This window comes from Megascapheus bottae, chromosome X, assembly GCF_031878675.1.
Source record: "Megascapheus bottae isolate mThoBot1 chromosome X, mThoBot2.hap1, whole genome shotgun sequence".
Classification (NCBI taxonomy): Eukaryota; Metazoa; Chordata; class Mammalia; order Rodentia; family Geomyidae; genus Megascapheus; species Megascapheus bottae.
This window is the reverse complement of record NC_143547.1, coordinates 41,350,855-41,364,375: the sequence shown is the minus strand read 5'-3', so window position 1 is coordinate 41,364,375 and position 13,521 is coordinate 41,350,855. Positions and strand designations below refer to the sequence as shown.

Below are 13,521 nucleotides of genomic sequence, written 5' to 3'. Positions count from 1 at the left end.
TCAATGTATGTGAATTAATGCACCTTCTATCTGGCAAATATCATGTAACCCTTTTACTAATTACAATAAAAAAATATGGAGAAAAAAAAAAAGATGCTACTGTGCACCCGTGGCTCATGCTTGTAATTCTAACTACTCAAGAGTCTGACATCTGAGGATCATGATCCGAAGCCAGCCCTGACAAAAGTCTATGAGACTCTTTATTCCAATAAATTACCAAAAAAAAGCCACAAGTGGAGCGATGGCTCATGTGGTAGAGTGCTAGCCTTAAGCAAAGAAAGCTCTGGGACAGCTCCTAGGCCTAAGTTCAAGCCCCAGAAAGAAGAGGGTTGTGACTGGCACCTAGTGAACATTCTGAGGCCTAGTGAGGATTATAAAGTGTTTGTCTGATAATAGTAATTCATTCGGCTATATATTTGTTTAGATAGGTTTTTGGGGGGACAGTCCTGGGACTAAGTGCTTTCTCTGAGCTTTATTTTCCCCTCAAGGCCAACACTATACCACTTGAGCCACAGTTCTATTTCTGGCTTTTTTGGTTCAAAACAAGCACCCATTTGTTTTAGGTAGTTTTTATCTGTGGGTTCCACTTCACAATGAGACAGACAAACTCAAGAGATGTGAAGCTCAAAATTGTTACATTTGAGCCAGGCATGGTGGCTCACACCTGCAATCCTAGCTACTCAGGAGGCTGAGATTTGAGGATCACATTTCAAAGCCAGCTGAGGCACTAAGAACATGAGACTGTTATCTCCAACTAACCACCACAAAACCACAAATGGCCCTGTACCTCAAGGAGTAGGGCAATAGCCTTGAGCTGAAGAGCTCAGGGACAATGCCCAGGCCCAGAGTTCAAGGCCATAACTGACCAAAAAACGTGGGGGAGAGTGGGAGCACGGCATAGTGGTAGAGTGCTTGCCTGGCATGCACGAAGACTGGGGTTCGATTCCTAGGTACCATATACATAGAAAAAGCCATAAGTGGTGCTGTGGCTCAAGTGATACAGTGCTAGTCTTGAGAAAAAGCCCAAAGAGAGTGCTCAGGCCCTAAGTTCAAGCCCTAGGACTGACAAAAAATTGTTGCATTTATTTTTTGTTTTGTTTTGTTTTGTTTTTTGGTTTTTTGTTTTGTTTTGTTTTTTTGCCAGTCCTGGGCTTGAGCTCAGGGCCTGAGCACTGTCCTTGGACTTTCTCAAGACTAGAGCTCTACCACTTGAGCCTCAGCACCACTTCTGGCTTTTTTCTATGTATGCGGTACCGAGGAATCGAACCCGGGTCATCATGCATGCTAGTCAAGCACTTTAACCACTAGGCCAAACTCCTGGTCCTGTTGCATTTATTAAAAAGTGATAGCATTCATGTTGTGTGTGTGTGTAAGATAAAACATATTAATTGTGTCAGGAGCTGGTGGCTCATGCCTGTATTCTAGCTACTCAGAAGACTATCTGAGGATTGCAGTTCAAAGACAGCCCAGGCAGGAAAGTTTGTGAGACTCCTATCTACAATTAATCACTGAAAAAGTCAGAAGTGTTGCTGTGGATCTAGTGGTAGAGCAGTAGTCATGAGCATAAAGGAGTTCAGGGCCTGGCGTGGTGGCTCACACCTATAATCCTAACTACTCAGGAGGCTGAGATCTGAGGATCACAGTTGAAAGCCAGCCCAGGCACTAAGAACATGAGATTCTTATCTCCAACTAACCACTAGAAAACAGGAAGTGGTGCTGTGGCTTAAGGGGTAGGGCAGTAGCAATTAGCTGAAGAGCTTAGGAAGAGCACCAGGCCTAGAAGTCAATCTTCAGGACAGACAAAAAAAAGACAAACAAACGAGAGGAGCTCAGGGACAGCTCCCAGGCTAAGTGTTTGAGCCTCAGGGCTGGTACAAGAAAACAAAATCAGGCTGGGAGTTTGGCCTAGTGGTTAAAGTGCTTGCCTAGCATGCATGAAGACCCGGGTTCAATTCCTCGGTACCACATATAGGAAAAAGCCGGAAGTGATGCTGAGGCTCAAGTGGTAGAGCTCTAGCCTTGAGAAAGTCCAAGGACAGTGCTCAGGCCCTGAGCTCAAGCCCAGGACTCGCAAGAAAAAAAAAAAACAACAAAAAAAAGAAACCCATATTAATCATTAGAAGTAGAAATTCTGAATAATAGATTTATGCTAAGTGATATTATAGATAGATAATAATGTATACATGTAATATATATAGGAGTTATGCTTGCAAAAGTAATGAAGTACCCCATAATTCCCATGAAAATCTGGATAAAGGAAAATATATTCACATATATTTAAATGTATTCCTATATAATGCATATCTACCTATGTATCTATCTATAATGAGTGTGTTTACATAACCAATGATGATGTTCTTATGGAAGAAAATAGATGTGTATTTGTAGATATGTAATAAATTATTTTGTGGTTATATGGTGTGTTGTCTTAGAATTGTTGTAAAATACTGGAAGAAAAAAGGTGATGAGAGAGAAGAACAAGCACAACAAAATGTTAGTGGTTGGTGGATCTTTTGGGGGGTCTGCAGGAGTTTGAGGTTTTAAATCATATTTTTATTATCTTTAATTGTACAAAAGTGGCTAGCATTTAACAACATCAATTATCAATAGAATACATTTTAGAAATGGATTTGTTCTCAATTGGTGCTACAAAAAAATCCTCAGGGACAGCACCCAGGTCTTTAGCTAAAACTCCAGAACTGGCATAAATAAAATAAGCCATTATTGATGCCATCCCTTTCAATGTTTTGAAATTTTGGCTTAGCTTATTTTTCAGTGCTGGAGATCTAACAATAATTTAAAATGAACATAAAGAGAAAGTTTTTTTTCATTTTTTAATAATTTTATTGTAATTAATAAAAGGGTTACGTGATATTTGCCAGATAGGAGGTGCATTAATTCACATACATTGATACCCTTTCACATGTCTTGGTCCCCATTACCCTCCCCCCCACCCACCACCCACCCCCCGTCTTGGTTTTCCCCCCTTCCCTATCAAATTTCAAATAACCAAATACAAATAAATTCAATATATCAGATAACAAAGTGAGATACTATAACAATATGAGATACCCAAGGGACAGCAAAGGAGATGAGAGATAACATAGTACATTAAGGACAACAATCATTCGTTATATGGCTTTTGTTTCAATATCCTAGAGGTCCTTTCAATTAGCTTCATACTATATGGGCTTATGTATCAAGATTTTGCTCTATTGCAGATCTCTGCTAGTAGAGCCCCAGGTTTCTGCTGATTATGACAAATGAGGGAAACCATTTAGCTTAAGTTCCTTTGAGTCTGGCTTACTTCACTTAATATGATTTTTTCTAAGTCTTTCCATTTCCTAACAAATGGGTTGATGTCATTTTTTCTGACAGCATCATAGAATTCCATTGTGTACAAATACCACAACTTGTTGATCCACTCATCAACTGAGGGACATCTAGGTTGGTTCCATATCTTTGCTATGGTGAATAATGCTGCAATGAACATTGTTGTGCTAGTGGATTTAGTATGCCCTAGATTCTGGATGGTTGGGTAAATGCCAAGTAGTGGAATTGCTGGGTCATAGGGGAGTTCTATGTTTAGCCTTTTGAGGCACTGCCACACTGCTTTCCATAGTGGTTGAACGAGTTTGCACTCCCACCAACAGTGTAGTAGTGATCCCTCGTGGCCACATCCCCTCCAGCATCTGTTGTTATTTGTTTTCCTGATCCTGGCCATTCTAACTGGAGTGAGGTGGAATCTTAGAGTTGTTTTGATTTGCATTTCTTTTATGACCAGAGATGTTGAGCATTTCTTCATGTGTCTATAGGCCATTTTTGTTTCTTCTTCAGAGAAGACTCTAAGTCTTTGGCCCATTTTTTAATGGGATGGTTGTTACTTTGGAGATTAGTTTTGGACTGATTCAATTTTTTGAGTTGTTGATATATTTTAGATATGAGGCCTTTGTCTGTTGTTTGGTTGGTGAAGATCTTCTCTCACTCTGTAGGCTTCCTAATTAATTTACTAGCTATGTCCTTTGCCATACAAAAGCTCTGCAGCTTAATGTAGTCCCACTTATCCAGCCTAGAGAAAGGTTTTTTTATTAAAGAATTTATTAACATTGATTTTTATCTTGTCTGTTGGCTATGTAGAATTCCATTGTGTATGTATACCACATTTTCTGTATCCATTCATCTGCTGTAGAGCATCTGGATTGTTTCCATTTAGATTTTAGAACATAATTAAAATTAGGCTGAGGGTTTGTATGTCAAAGATACATATTAATCTATGTAATAAACCATTATGTCTAATAGAGTCATAAATTTTATGTCTATGTAGTTGTGTTTATATTTCCAATAGACATGTCCATAGCATTGGGAACACAAATATTGAGTCCTCGCTCTTGCACTGTTTGGATTTAATAGCCACATATTAAGGATACCATGTGCCTTTTGTTCCTTAGGTCTTGACTTGTCTCACTCAACATGATTCGCTCTAGATTTATCCACTTCCCTGTGAATGCCATTATTTTATCTTGTCTGTTGGCTATGTAGAATTCCATTGTGTATGTATACCACATTTCTGTATCTATTCATCTGCTGTAGGGCATCTGGATTGTTTCCATCACCTGGCTATTGTGAATACTGCAGAGATGAACATAGCTGAGCAGGTGTCCTTATCATATCCTGGGTTATGATGTTCAAGATAGATGCCCAGAAGTGGGCAGGATCGTAGAGAAGATCAATTTTGAGTTCTTTAAGAAACCTCCACACTGCTTTCCAGAGTGGCTGAACTAGTCTACATTCCCACCAGCAGTGTAGTAGGGTTCCTTTCTCTCCACAACCCCACCAGCAACTGTCATTGTCTGAGTTCAAAATCTTGAAGAGGAAGATTTTATTCAATTCTTTTGTTTCATGTATTTGTGGAAAATTGTATAATATAAAGAACCAGTGTAGCAACAATCTTCACAAGAAAATATGTAGGAAATGAACTTTATAACTCGAGAGGGGTGGGAGGAGGGAATGTGGGAGAAACAGATGGGAAGGGGTAAAAATGTTCAAGAAGTATTCTACTCACTACCTTATGTATGTAACTGTAACTGCTCTATACATTACTCTGACAATAAAATAACTACAAGTTGCCAGTGTAGGGCACCAGGAAATCAGAGTGCATCAGAGTAAGAGAGACATAATCCCTAGTGAACCTCACCCCATAACTCCCACAAATACCCTTCCATTAATCACCTCCTTAAGCTGATGGCCTGTCTAGTCTCTGAGTGACCTGGAAGTGTGTGTCACTTGAAGTGAAGGAGAGTCATTCTCCCCTTTCTCTTTCCTGATGTCCTAATAATCTTGGTAAAGAGAGTGAAAGGGCAGATGGGGCTGAGCTAGACCTGATGGGGCAGTCCTCAGACTTCCAGAGCCTGTCCTTGCAGTGGGTGGGGATGGGGGTGGAACAAGGGTGGGGGAGAGGGCAGGTTTCAAGCTCTCATAGTCATTCAAGTTCACTCTGGAGTGAGCTTCCAGAGGTTGCTAGCACCTCTCCTTAGAACACGGGCTCTGAGATCACTGGCTCCTTCAAGGCTTTCGGGCATCATGCCTTGCTCTAAGCAGCCTAATTACATCCAGTCACTGGGCCTTCTTCAGTGGCCCTTGAGCTACCTTTTCATGTGTGAGTACCTACCCAGCCATGTTCAATGAGAAGGCAGAAGCCAGAAGCAGGTCGAAGGCTATGTGTGTGATCAAAGGAAGCCTCATCTCTAGCCTTTTGGTCATCTGAGATGTTTGTAGTTAAGAGTTAAGAGAGTATTGAATTGAATGAGTGGCAATTCTTTTTCTTTTTTGTAGTTTAGTGGAGATAAGATCAGCTCTGCCTGGGCTAGCTTTGTATTGTGACCCTCAGATCTCAACCTCCTGAGTAGCTAGGATTACAGGTGTGAGCTACCAGCACCTGAGCAACAGAAGGCAATTTTAAAGGGCAAATGGTCATGGATGATGGCTGAGCAGGATGTGAAGTGTGCTGAAAGCCAAGACAAGAAGTGTAGGTAATATGGAGAGTTGGAGATGAGACTAGACATGATCAGGTTCTGCTGGCAGTATAAATTTGGTCTGATCCAATCCTTCATCAGTTTTTATCTTGCAGCCACTGTTAATTTTCTTGTTGTTTACATCTTTGTGGCCGCTTCCCACACTTTACCTTGCCTGGTTAATCCTGGACTGGAAGACTCCAGAACAAGGTAAGACTCATGGAACAAAAAAGAATGTTCTCATTTAACCTGCAGCCCTGCATGGTGAGTCTGGATCCTTATGCCATGGGCCTCTTCCTATTTTGGAGTCACAGAAAGGAGGCAGTGGGCCATATTCGGGGAAGGGAACGGAGGGTTTCCCATTCCCATCTCCTTAGCATAACCATAGTCCTAGAAAGAAGGTCAATGGGTGAGTGAAAGGGATAATGTGGCTCTTAATAATGCCATTGTTTTCTTTCTTCCTAACATATTTTTCTCTCAGGTGGTAGGCGTTCATCATGGGTAAGGAATTGGCATGTCTGGACCCACATCAGGGATTATTTCCCTATAACGGTAAACATCACTTCTCCAGTGTCCCTCTGAGAGTCCCAAATGCTAGGTAGGCACTTATACCAAATAACTAGGGTCATCCTAAGAGGAGCATCCCAAAGCTTCAGTCAAGCTAGATGAGTTCAGGATCCTCTGTACTCAACTGGGATATTTTGGACATCCTTGGCCTGGCCCACCAAGTGACACAGACATTTGCTATTTGTAATGTGTTTGCCAGTACAATTCACCTCAGTTCAGATTAACAAACCATGTTTAAGGTAATGAGAAGTGAATAGCATGTGACTCTTTGCCATCAAGGAGCTCGCCTCTGATGGGGAAGGACAGGCAATTGCATATTTACAGTTTGGTACCAGGCACTGAGGGAGTCTCATGAAGAAAAGGGAATATCGGAAGCCGGACACGGTAGCTCCTGCTTGTAATCCTAGCTACTCAGAAGGCTGAGATCTGAGGATCGTGGTTCAAAGCCAGCCTGGGCACTAAAGTCTGTGAGACTCTTAACCACTAGAAAACCGAAAGTGGTGCTGTGGCTCAAGGGGTAGGGAGGTAATCTGGAGCTGAAGAGCTCAGGACAATGCCCAGGCCCAGAGTTCAAGTCCCACGACGAACAAAAGAAAGAAAGAAAGAAGGAAGGAAGGAAGGAAGGAAGGAAGGAAGGAAGGGAGGGAGGGAGGGAGGGAGGGAGGGAGGGAGGGAGGGAGGAAAGGAAAAGGGAATACCTAAGCAGAGGTTTCAAGGTTCAATAGAAGTTATCTAGGCAGGCATGGAGGTATGGAGGTGAGGGTAGGCAGGAGCAATGTCAGAAAGTGGTTTCAGAAATGTATACTGGGTAGGATACATGTGGATAGAAAAAGACTGGAGATGAGAACCAGTTAGGTACCTATGATAGCCAGTCAGGGAGAAGGTGACAAAAGCCAGTGTTACAACTGTAAAACAAGGTCAATAGCAGCCAGGTGCCAGTGGCTCACACCTATAATCCTAGCTACTCAGAAGGCTGAGATCTGTGGATACTCTTGATACTCTTTGAAATAGCTCACAAACACTGGCCTGATTTTTTTAGAGCTGAGCTTCCTGGCTTTTGTCACATGGTCAAGACTACTTGCAGCTAAAGGCAAGAGTCTGGATAGCTGCAAATGTCCTCGATCTTACCTCGTCACCCCAAGGTGGACAAGGCCAGCATAGGGGCCTCCTGAAAGTCATAGATGTTCTGTGTATTGACAAACTGTTTCACTGAACATCCCCAACCACCATGAAGCTGTCCCTGGCTTCTCCAAGTGAGCTCATTGTGCTGTCTCTGCCTTTTCTCTCCATGGCTCCAGATCCTGAAGACAAAGGATCTATCACCTGAGCACAACTACATCATGGGGGTTCACCCACATGGCCTCCTGACCTTCGGTGCCTTCTGTAACTTCTGCACTGAAGCCACAGCCTTTTCAAAGACCTTCCCAGGCATCACTCCTTACTTGGCCACTCTCTCCTGGTTCTTCAAGATCCCTTTTATCAGAGACTACCTCATGGCCAAAGGTGCTTTTGACCATATTCATGGGAGATTCTAGAGTGTTTACCTGCGCCTCTGCCATAAAATTCAGACTGATTCCATCTATCTATCTATCTATCTATCTATCTATCTATCTATCTATCTATCTAATCTATCATATATCTGCTTTTGTATCAGTCCTGGGCATTGAACTCAGGGCCTGGAGATTGCCCCTGAGCTCTTTTGTTCATGGCTAGTGCTATACCACTTAAGCCACAGTAAGACTCTCACTGATTTTCCAGCCCAGGCTGACTTTAAATATACCTTCATTTATTTATTTATTTATTTATTTATTTATTTATTTATTTATTTATTTTTATTGGTTGTGGGGATTGAACTCTGGGCCTGGTGCTGCAGCTGAGCTCTTCAGCTCAAGGTTACCATCCTAACCCTTGAGCCAAGCGCCACTTCCCCAGGCTGACTTCAAACTTCAATCCTTAGATCTTAACCACCTGAGTAACCAGGAGTCACCAGCACCCAATTATTATTTTGTGTTTGTGTAGGTCATGGGGCTTGAACTTGGCCTGTGCGCTGTCCCTGAGTTCTTCAGCTCAAGGCTACCACCCCACCCCTGAGTCTGGGTGTTGTCCCTGAGATCTTCTGCTCAAGGCTACCGCCCTACCCTTGAGCCAAGCCCCACTTCCCATTTTCTAGAGGTTAATTGGAAATAACAGTCTCATGTTTTTTTGTGCCCAGGCTGGCTTTGAACCTTGATCCTCAGATCTCAGCCTCCTGAGTAGCTAGGATTACAGGTGTGAGCCATGGTGCCTGACACCCAGCTATTTTTTTAAAATGAATTTTAAGTAGCTGTACAAAGGGATTTCAATTCAGCATACCAATGTATGAATACTGTCCAAGATTCCTCTCCCTCCTCCATCCAATTCCATGTCCTGTTACCCCAGCAGAGTAGCAGTAGTCCATAGCAAAATTCTGGATTTCAGTGGCTTGTGTTTGAATCTTGACCTTGTGGCTTGCTTTGGGATCTTAGGTAAACTAGTTAAGCTCTGTTGGCTTCGGCTTTCTCATCTGTAATGTGGTACTGATGGTAATAGCCCAACAGTCTCAGCTATGGTATGGTGATTAAATGTGAAAATGTAAGTTAAATGTTCAACAGAAAGCCTGACATAAAGTATGCTCTCAGTAACAATGGCTTTAACTATTAATGGAAAAAAAAGGGGGAAAAAGTCAGGGTGGGATTCAGAAAGTTCTTATGGTTGCCTGCTGTAGCTTCTACACAATGGGCATATTGCCTCAAAGTAAAGTGTGTTCTGTTTTTCTGCATCCTAATCTTTCCCCATACTGTCCAGTCCAATCCTTTCGAGTATCTTAGGACTCATAAGAACAGAGAAGCTACTGTACCCTTTCTGACATCTGCTCCTCTCCTAATCATTTTTGCTCTCTTCTCTATGCCTTGATACTCTCCAGGTGTGTGCTCTGTGAGTCAGCCAGCCATTGACTACGTATTGAGCCATAGCACTGGCAACCTCTTAGGCATTGTCATTGGAGGAGTGAAAGAGGCCCTGCAAAGTATGCCCAACAACACCACCCTCCTCATCCATAAGCACAAGGGGTTTGTGCGCATAGCCCTTCAGCATGGGTACGTGTCCCTCTAAGGGAATGTGAGCGGTTCTGTCTGAGTACTGTGATCTGGTGGGTGATGACAAGATGGATACCACGTAAATCTTGTGTGTGTGTGTGTGTGTGTGTGTGTGTGTGTGTGTGTGTGTGTGTATGGGGGGTGGGATTGTGGGCCTGGGTGTTATCCCTAAGCTCCTCAGCTCAAGGCTAGTGTTCAACCACTTTGACCATAGCATCACATCCAGAGACTTTTGTATCTATGTTGGCTTTGAACTATGATCCTCAGATCTCAGCCACCTGAGTAGCTACGATTACAGGTGTGAGCCACCAAAACATGCCTACCATATAAATCTTACCCTCAAGAAATGTGGGACTCTCTTGAGGAAATGGACATTGAAATTTGGAAAAGGTGTAAAAGGAGAACGTAAAAAAAAAATTAGGTCATATGCTTCCAAGCTATTTCCATCCGTTCTGCAAGAGCCAATCCACAAACCCAGTTAGGGATGATTAGGCTAAGGCCGCGTTAGGAAGTCAATAATTGCCCACATTACATGACTGGGAAGGGCCAGGAGGATGGCCTAGTGGTAGAATGCTTGCCTAGCATACCTGGGTTCAATTCCCTAGAACCAAATACATGGAAAAAGCCAAAAGTGGTTCTGTGTCTCATGTGGTAGAGGTCTAGCCCAAGGACAGTGCCTAGGCCCTGAGTTCAAGGCCCAGGACTGGCAAAAAATAAAAAAAAAAGTTCTATAGGGAAGCATCACTTGCAACCCTTGCTACTCAGGAGGTTGAGATCCGAGGATTATGGTTTGAAGACCTCCAGGCAGGAAAGTTCCTGAGACATTTATTTCCAATTAACTAGCAAAAAGCCAGAACTTGGGCTGTGTCTTAAGTGATAGAGTGCCAGCCTTGAGCAAAATTAAGTTCCAATACCAACACGCACAACAAAAAAATGCCTATTTAGTATGAGGCACACAATAAGTTGTCAGTAAACTCAACATATTTGATTTCCCATAAGTCAGAATTGAGTGAAAGCTCAAGGCTGAAGCTACAGGATGTCTCACTTGTTCAGGTCTGTCCTATGGCATACTCACAGAAGGAATGGGGAATCTGCTTCTAAAGACCTCGTCTGAGGCTTTTCAGTCTGGTGCACAATATGAGAACTCTGAGCTAAGTCTGAGGAGTTCTTGGTTCTAGTCAAGGCCCTGCCACTTCCGACTACCTGAGACACTTTCCCTCTTTTTGCTCCAAGGAACCAGTAAGGTAATTATGACAAAGCATTGAGAGGTTGTTATTAGCAACTCTGCAGGATCTGCAAAAGAGCTACTATGTTCTCTTGAGTCTTTTTTTTGCCAGTCCTGGGGCTTAAACTCACGGCCTGAGCATTGTCCTTGGGCTTTCTCAAGGTTAAAGCTCTACCACTTGAGCCACAGCACCACTTCCAGCTTTTTCTGTGTGTGTGGTATGGGGTATTCGAACCTGTGCCTTTGTGCATGCTAGGCAAGCACTCTACCACCAGGCCAAACTCCCAGCTCCTGTGTTCTCTTTTCTTTCACCTGAGTAAGTTAGGAAGCCTGGGTCTGTCTCATGTTATTGGTAGTAAAATGATTAAGAATAGTGGAATATTCAGGGTGAGTTCTCACAGTTACTGTAAAGGAAATGACTTCACTGTAACCTCAGAACTCAAGGACCTTTGTTGTAGCTTCATTGACTGCACCTGATATTTCCATCTATGCAAGTTACCCTTATCATCTGCTTATTTCTAATAGCAACGGTTCAGTGTATGCTTCTCTATATCTCCCTGAAAGCAATTTAGGATGCGGTGTTCTGCGGTATCTTTGTTCCACTCCTCTGCCCTCCCCACTCTCTCTATATATATTTTGCCCTTGTAAGTTTGACTCAGACAAAACATTTGCTTGGACCTTTGCAAGATAAGAGATACTAATTGGTGCAGAAAGAAATAGTTTTGGGCTTGTAGGATTTATTTTTCTTTTGTCACTTGTGGGTCTTGTACTCTGGGCCTGGACACTGTCCCTAAGCTCAAGGCTACTGCCCTACCCCTTGAGCCACAGCGCCACTTCCAGTTTTCTAGTGGTTAATTGTAGATAAGGGTCTCATGGACTTTAGTACCCAGGCTGGCTTTGAACCATGATCCTGATATCTCAGCCTCCTGAGTAGCTAGGATTATAGGCATGAGTCACGGTGCCCAGGGAGCCTGTGGGATTTTGTCCAAATACTTGATCCTGGCCATGAGCAAAAGTCCTTTTATAATAATTCATACTCTAGCCTGAGTTTGAGAAATTATTCATGGTTTTCTTACAGGGCTCATCTGGTCCCCACCTTCACTTTTGGAGAAACGGAAGTGTATGATCAATTTGTGTGCCACAAGGGCAGTAAAATGCACAAGTTCCAGCACATCTTCCGGTGGTTCTTTGGTTTCTATTTTTGTGTATTCTATGGACAGGGTTTCCTCGAAGGCTCCAAGGGTTTGCTCCCATATCACCGGCCTATTGTCACTGTAGGTGAGTGCTGTTTTCTGCCTCAAGGCTACTGCTCCTGCTCTTTCTCACCCAACACCCCTCCCCCACCAGAGAAGAAGGCAACACAGTGAAAGGGTGAAGGAGAGGCTATTAGAAGAAAGAGACCTTGGACTGGGAGTGTAGCTTGGAGGTAGTGTGCTTGCTTACCATGCACAAAGCCCTGAGTTTGATTACTCAGTACCACATACACAGAAAAAGCTGAAAAAGCTGGAAGTGGTTCAAGTGGCAGAGGGTTAGTTGGGCAAAAGAAGCTTGGGTACAGTTTCCAGGCTCTGACTTCAAGCCACGGGACTGGCAGGAGGATGTGGAAAAGGAGGAAGAAGAGGAAGAGGAGGAGGAGGAGGAGGAGGAGGAGGAGGAGGAGGAGGAGGAGGAGGAAGGAGGAGGAGAAAAAGGAGAAGGAGAAGAAGGAGGAGGAGAAGGAGGAGAAGTAGGAGAAGGAGAAGGAGAAGGAGAAGGAGAAGAAGAAGAAGAAGAAGAAGAAGAAGAAGAAGAAGAAGAAGAAGAAGAAGAAGAAGAAGAGGAAGAAGAAGAAGAAGAAACAACAGAGCTTCTTGCAGGGTACCAGTGGCTCATGCCTATACCTAGCTACTCAGGAAGTTGAAGTCTGAGGATCAAGGCTCAAAGCCAGCTCTGGCAGGAGAAAATCCATGAGATTCTTATGCCCAGTGAAACAGCAAAAATCTAGAAATACAGGTGATGCTCAGGTGGTAGAGTACTAACCTTGAGCAAATAAAGTCAAGGGACCATAAGCAGTCCTGAGTTCAAACTCCAGTACTGGCATATGCATGTGCGCAAGCACATGCCTGCACACATGTGGACACACACTGGCATGTGCACACACACACACATACATGCATGCACACATGCACACTCACAGAACTTTTTAGCACTTTCCTTTATCTCTTTCCCTTCTTTCTTGGTAGTTGGAGAGCCTCTGCCACTGCCCCATATTGAAAAGCCAACTCAGGAGATGGTGGACAAGTACCATGCCCTCTATGTGGATGCCCTGAACAAATTATTTGAACAGCATAAGACCCAGTACGGATGTCCTGACACCCAGAAGCTGCGGCTGTTGTGACTGAGGACTCTGAATGCCTGATTACATAGGAGGCCTGTCTCACAGAGAAGGCTCACTTGCTGGAAACCCAACCTGGGAAAGGTGTGGAAAAGGAAGGAATATGAGGGAGGCTATGAGTGGTAGAAGCATCCAAGAGTTCCTTTCTAGACACAAAATTGCCCCTGCCCCTGCAGGAATGGTTCCAGGGGACTCTCAATCATTCCCCAGTGAAGAACATTCCAATTCCCC

At 43.4% G+C, this 13,521-nt stretch overlaps 1 protein-coding gene across 1 annotated transcript; it reads left to right on the top strand.

Moving 5' to 3' along the window:
* The first annotated feature begins 5,580 nt into the window (after positions 1-5,580).
* On the top strand, positions 5,581-13,293 carry Awat1 (acyl-CoA wax alcohol acyltransferase 1). The gene is made up of 7 exons (XM_090326398.1): positions 5,581-5,656; positions 6,114-6,221; positions 6,493-6,563; positions 7,877-8,081; positions 9,520-9,691; positions 11,995-12,194; positions 13,139-13,293. The coding sequence occupies exons 1-7, from the start codon at positions 5,581-5,583 to the stop codon at positions 13,291-13,293; spliced, it is 987 nt and encodes a 328-aa protein (XP_090182524.1).
* The last annotated feature ends 228 nt before the right edge of the window (positions 13,294-13,521 follow it).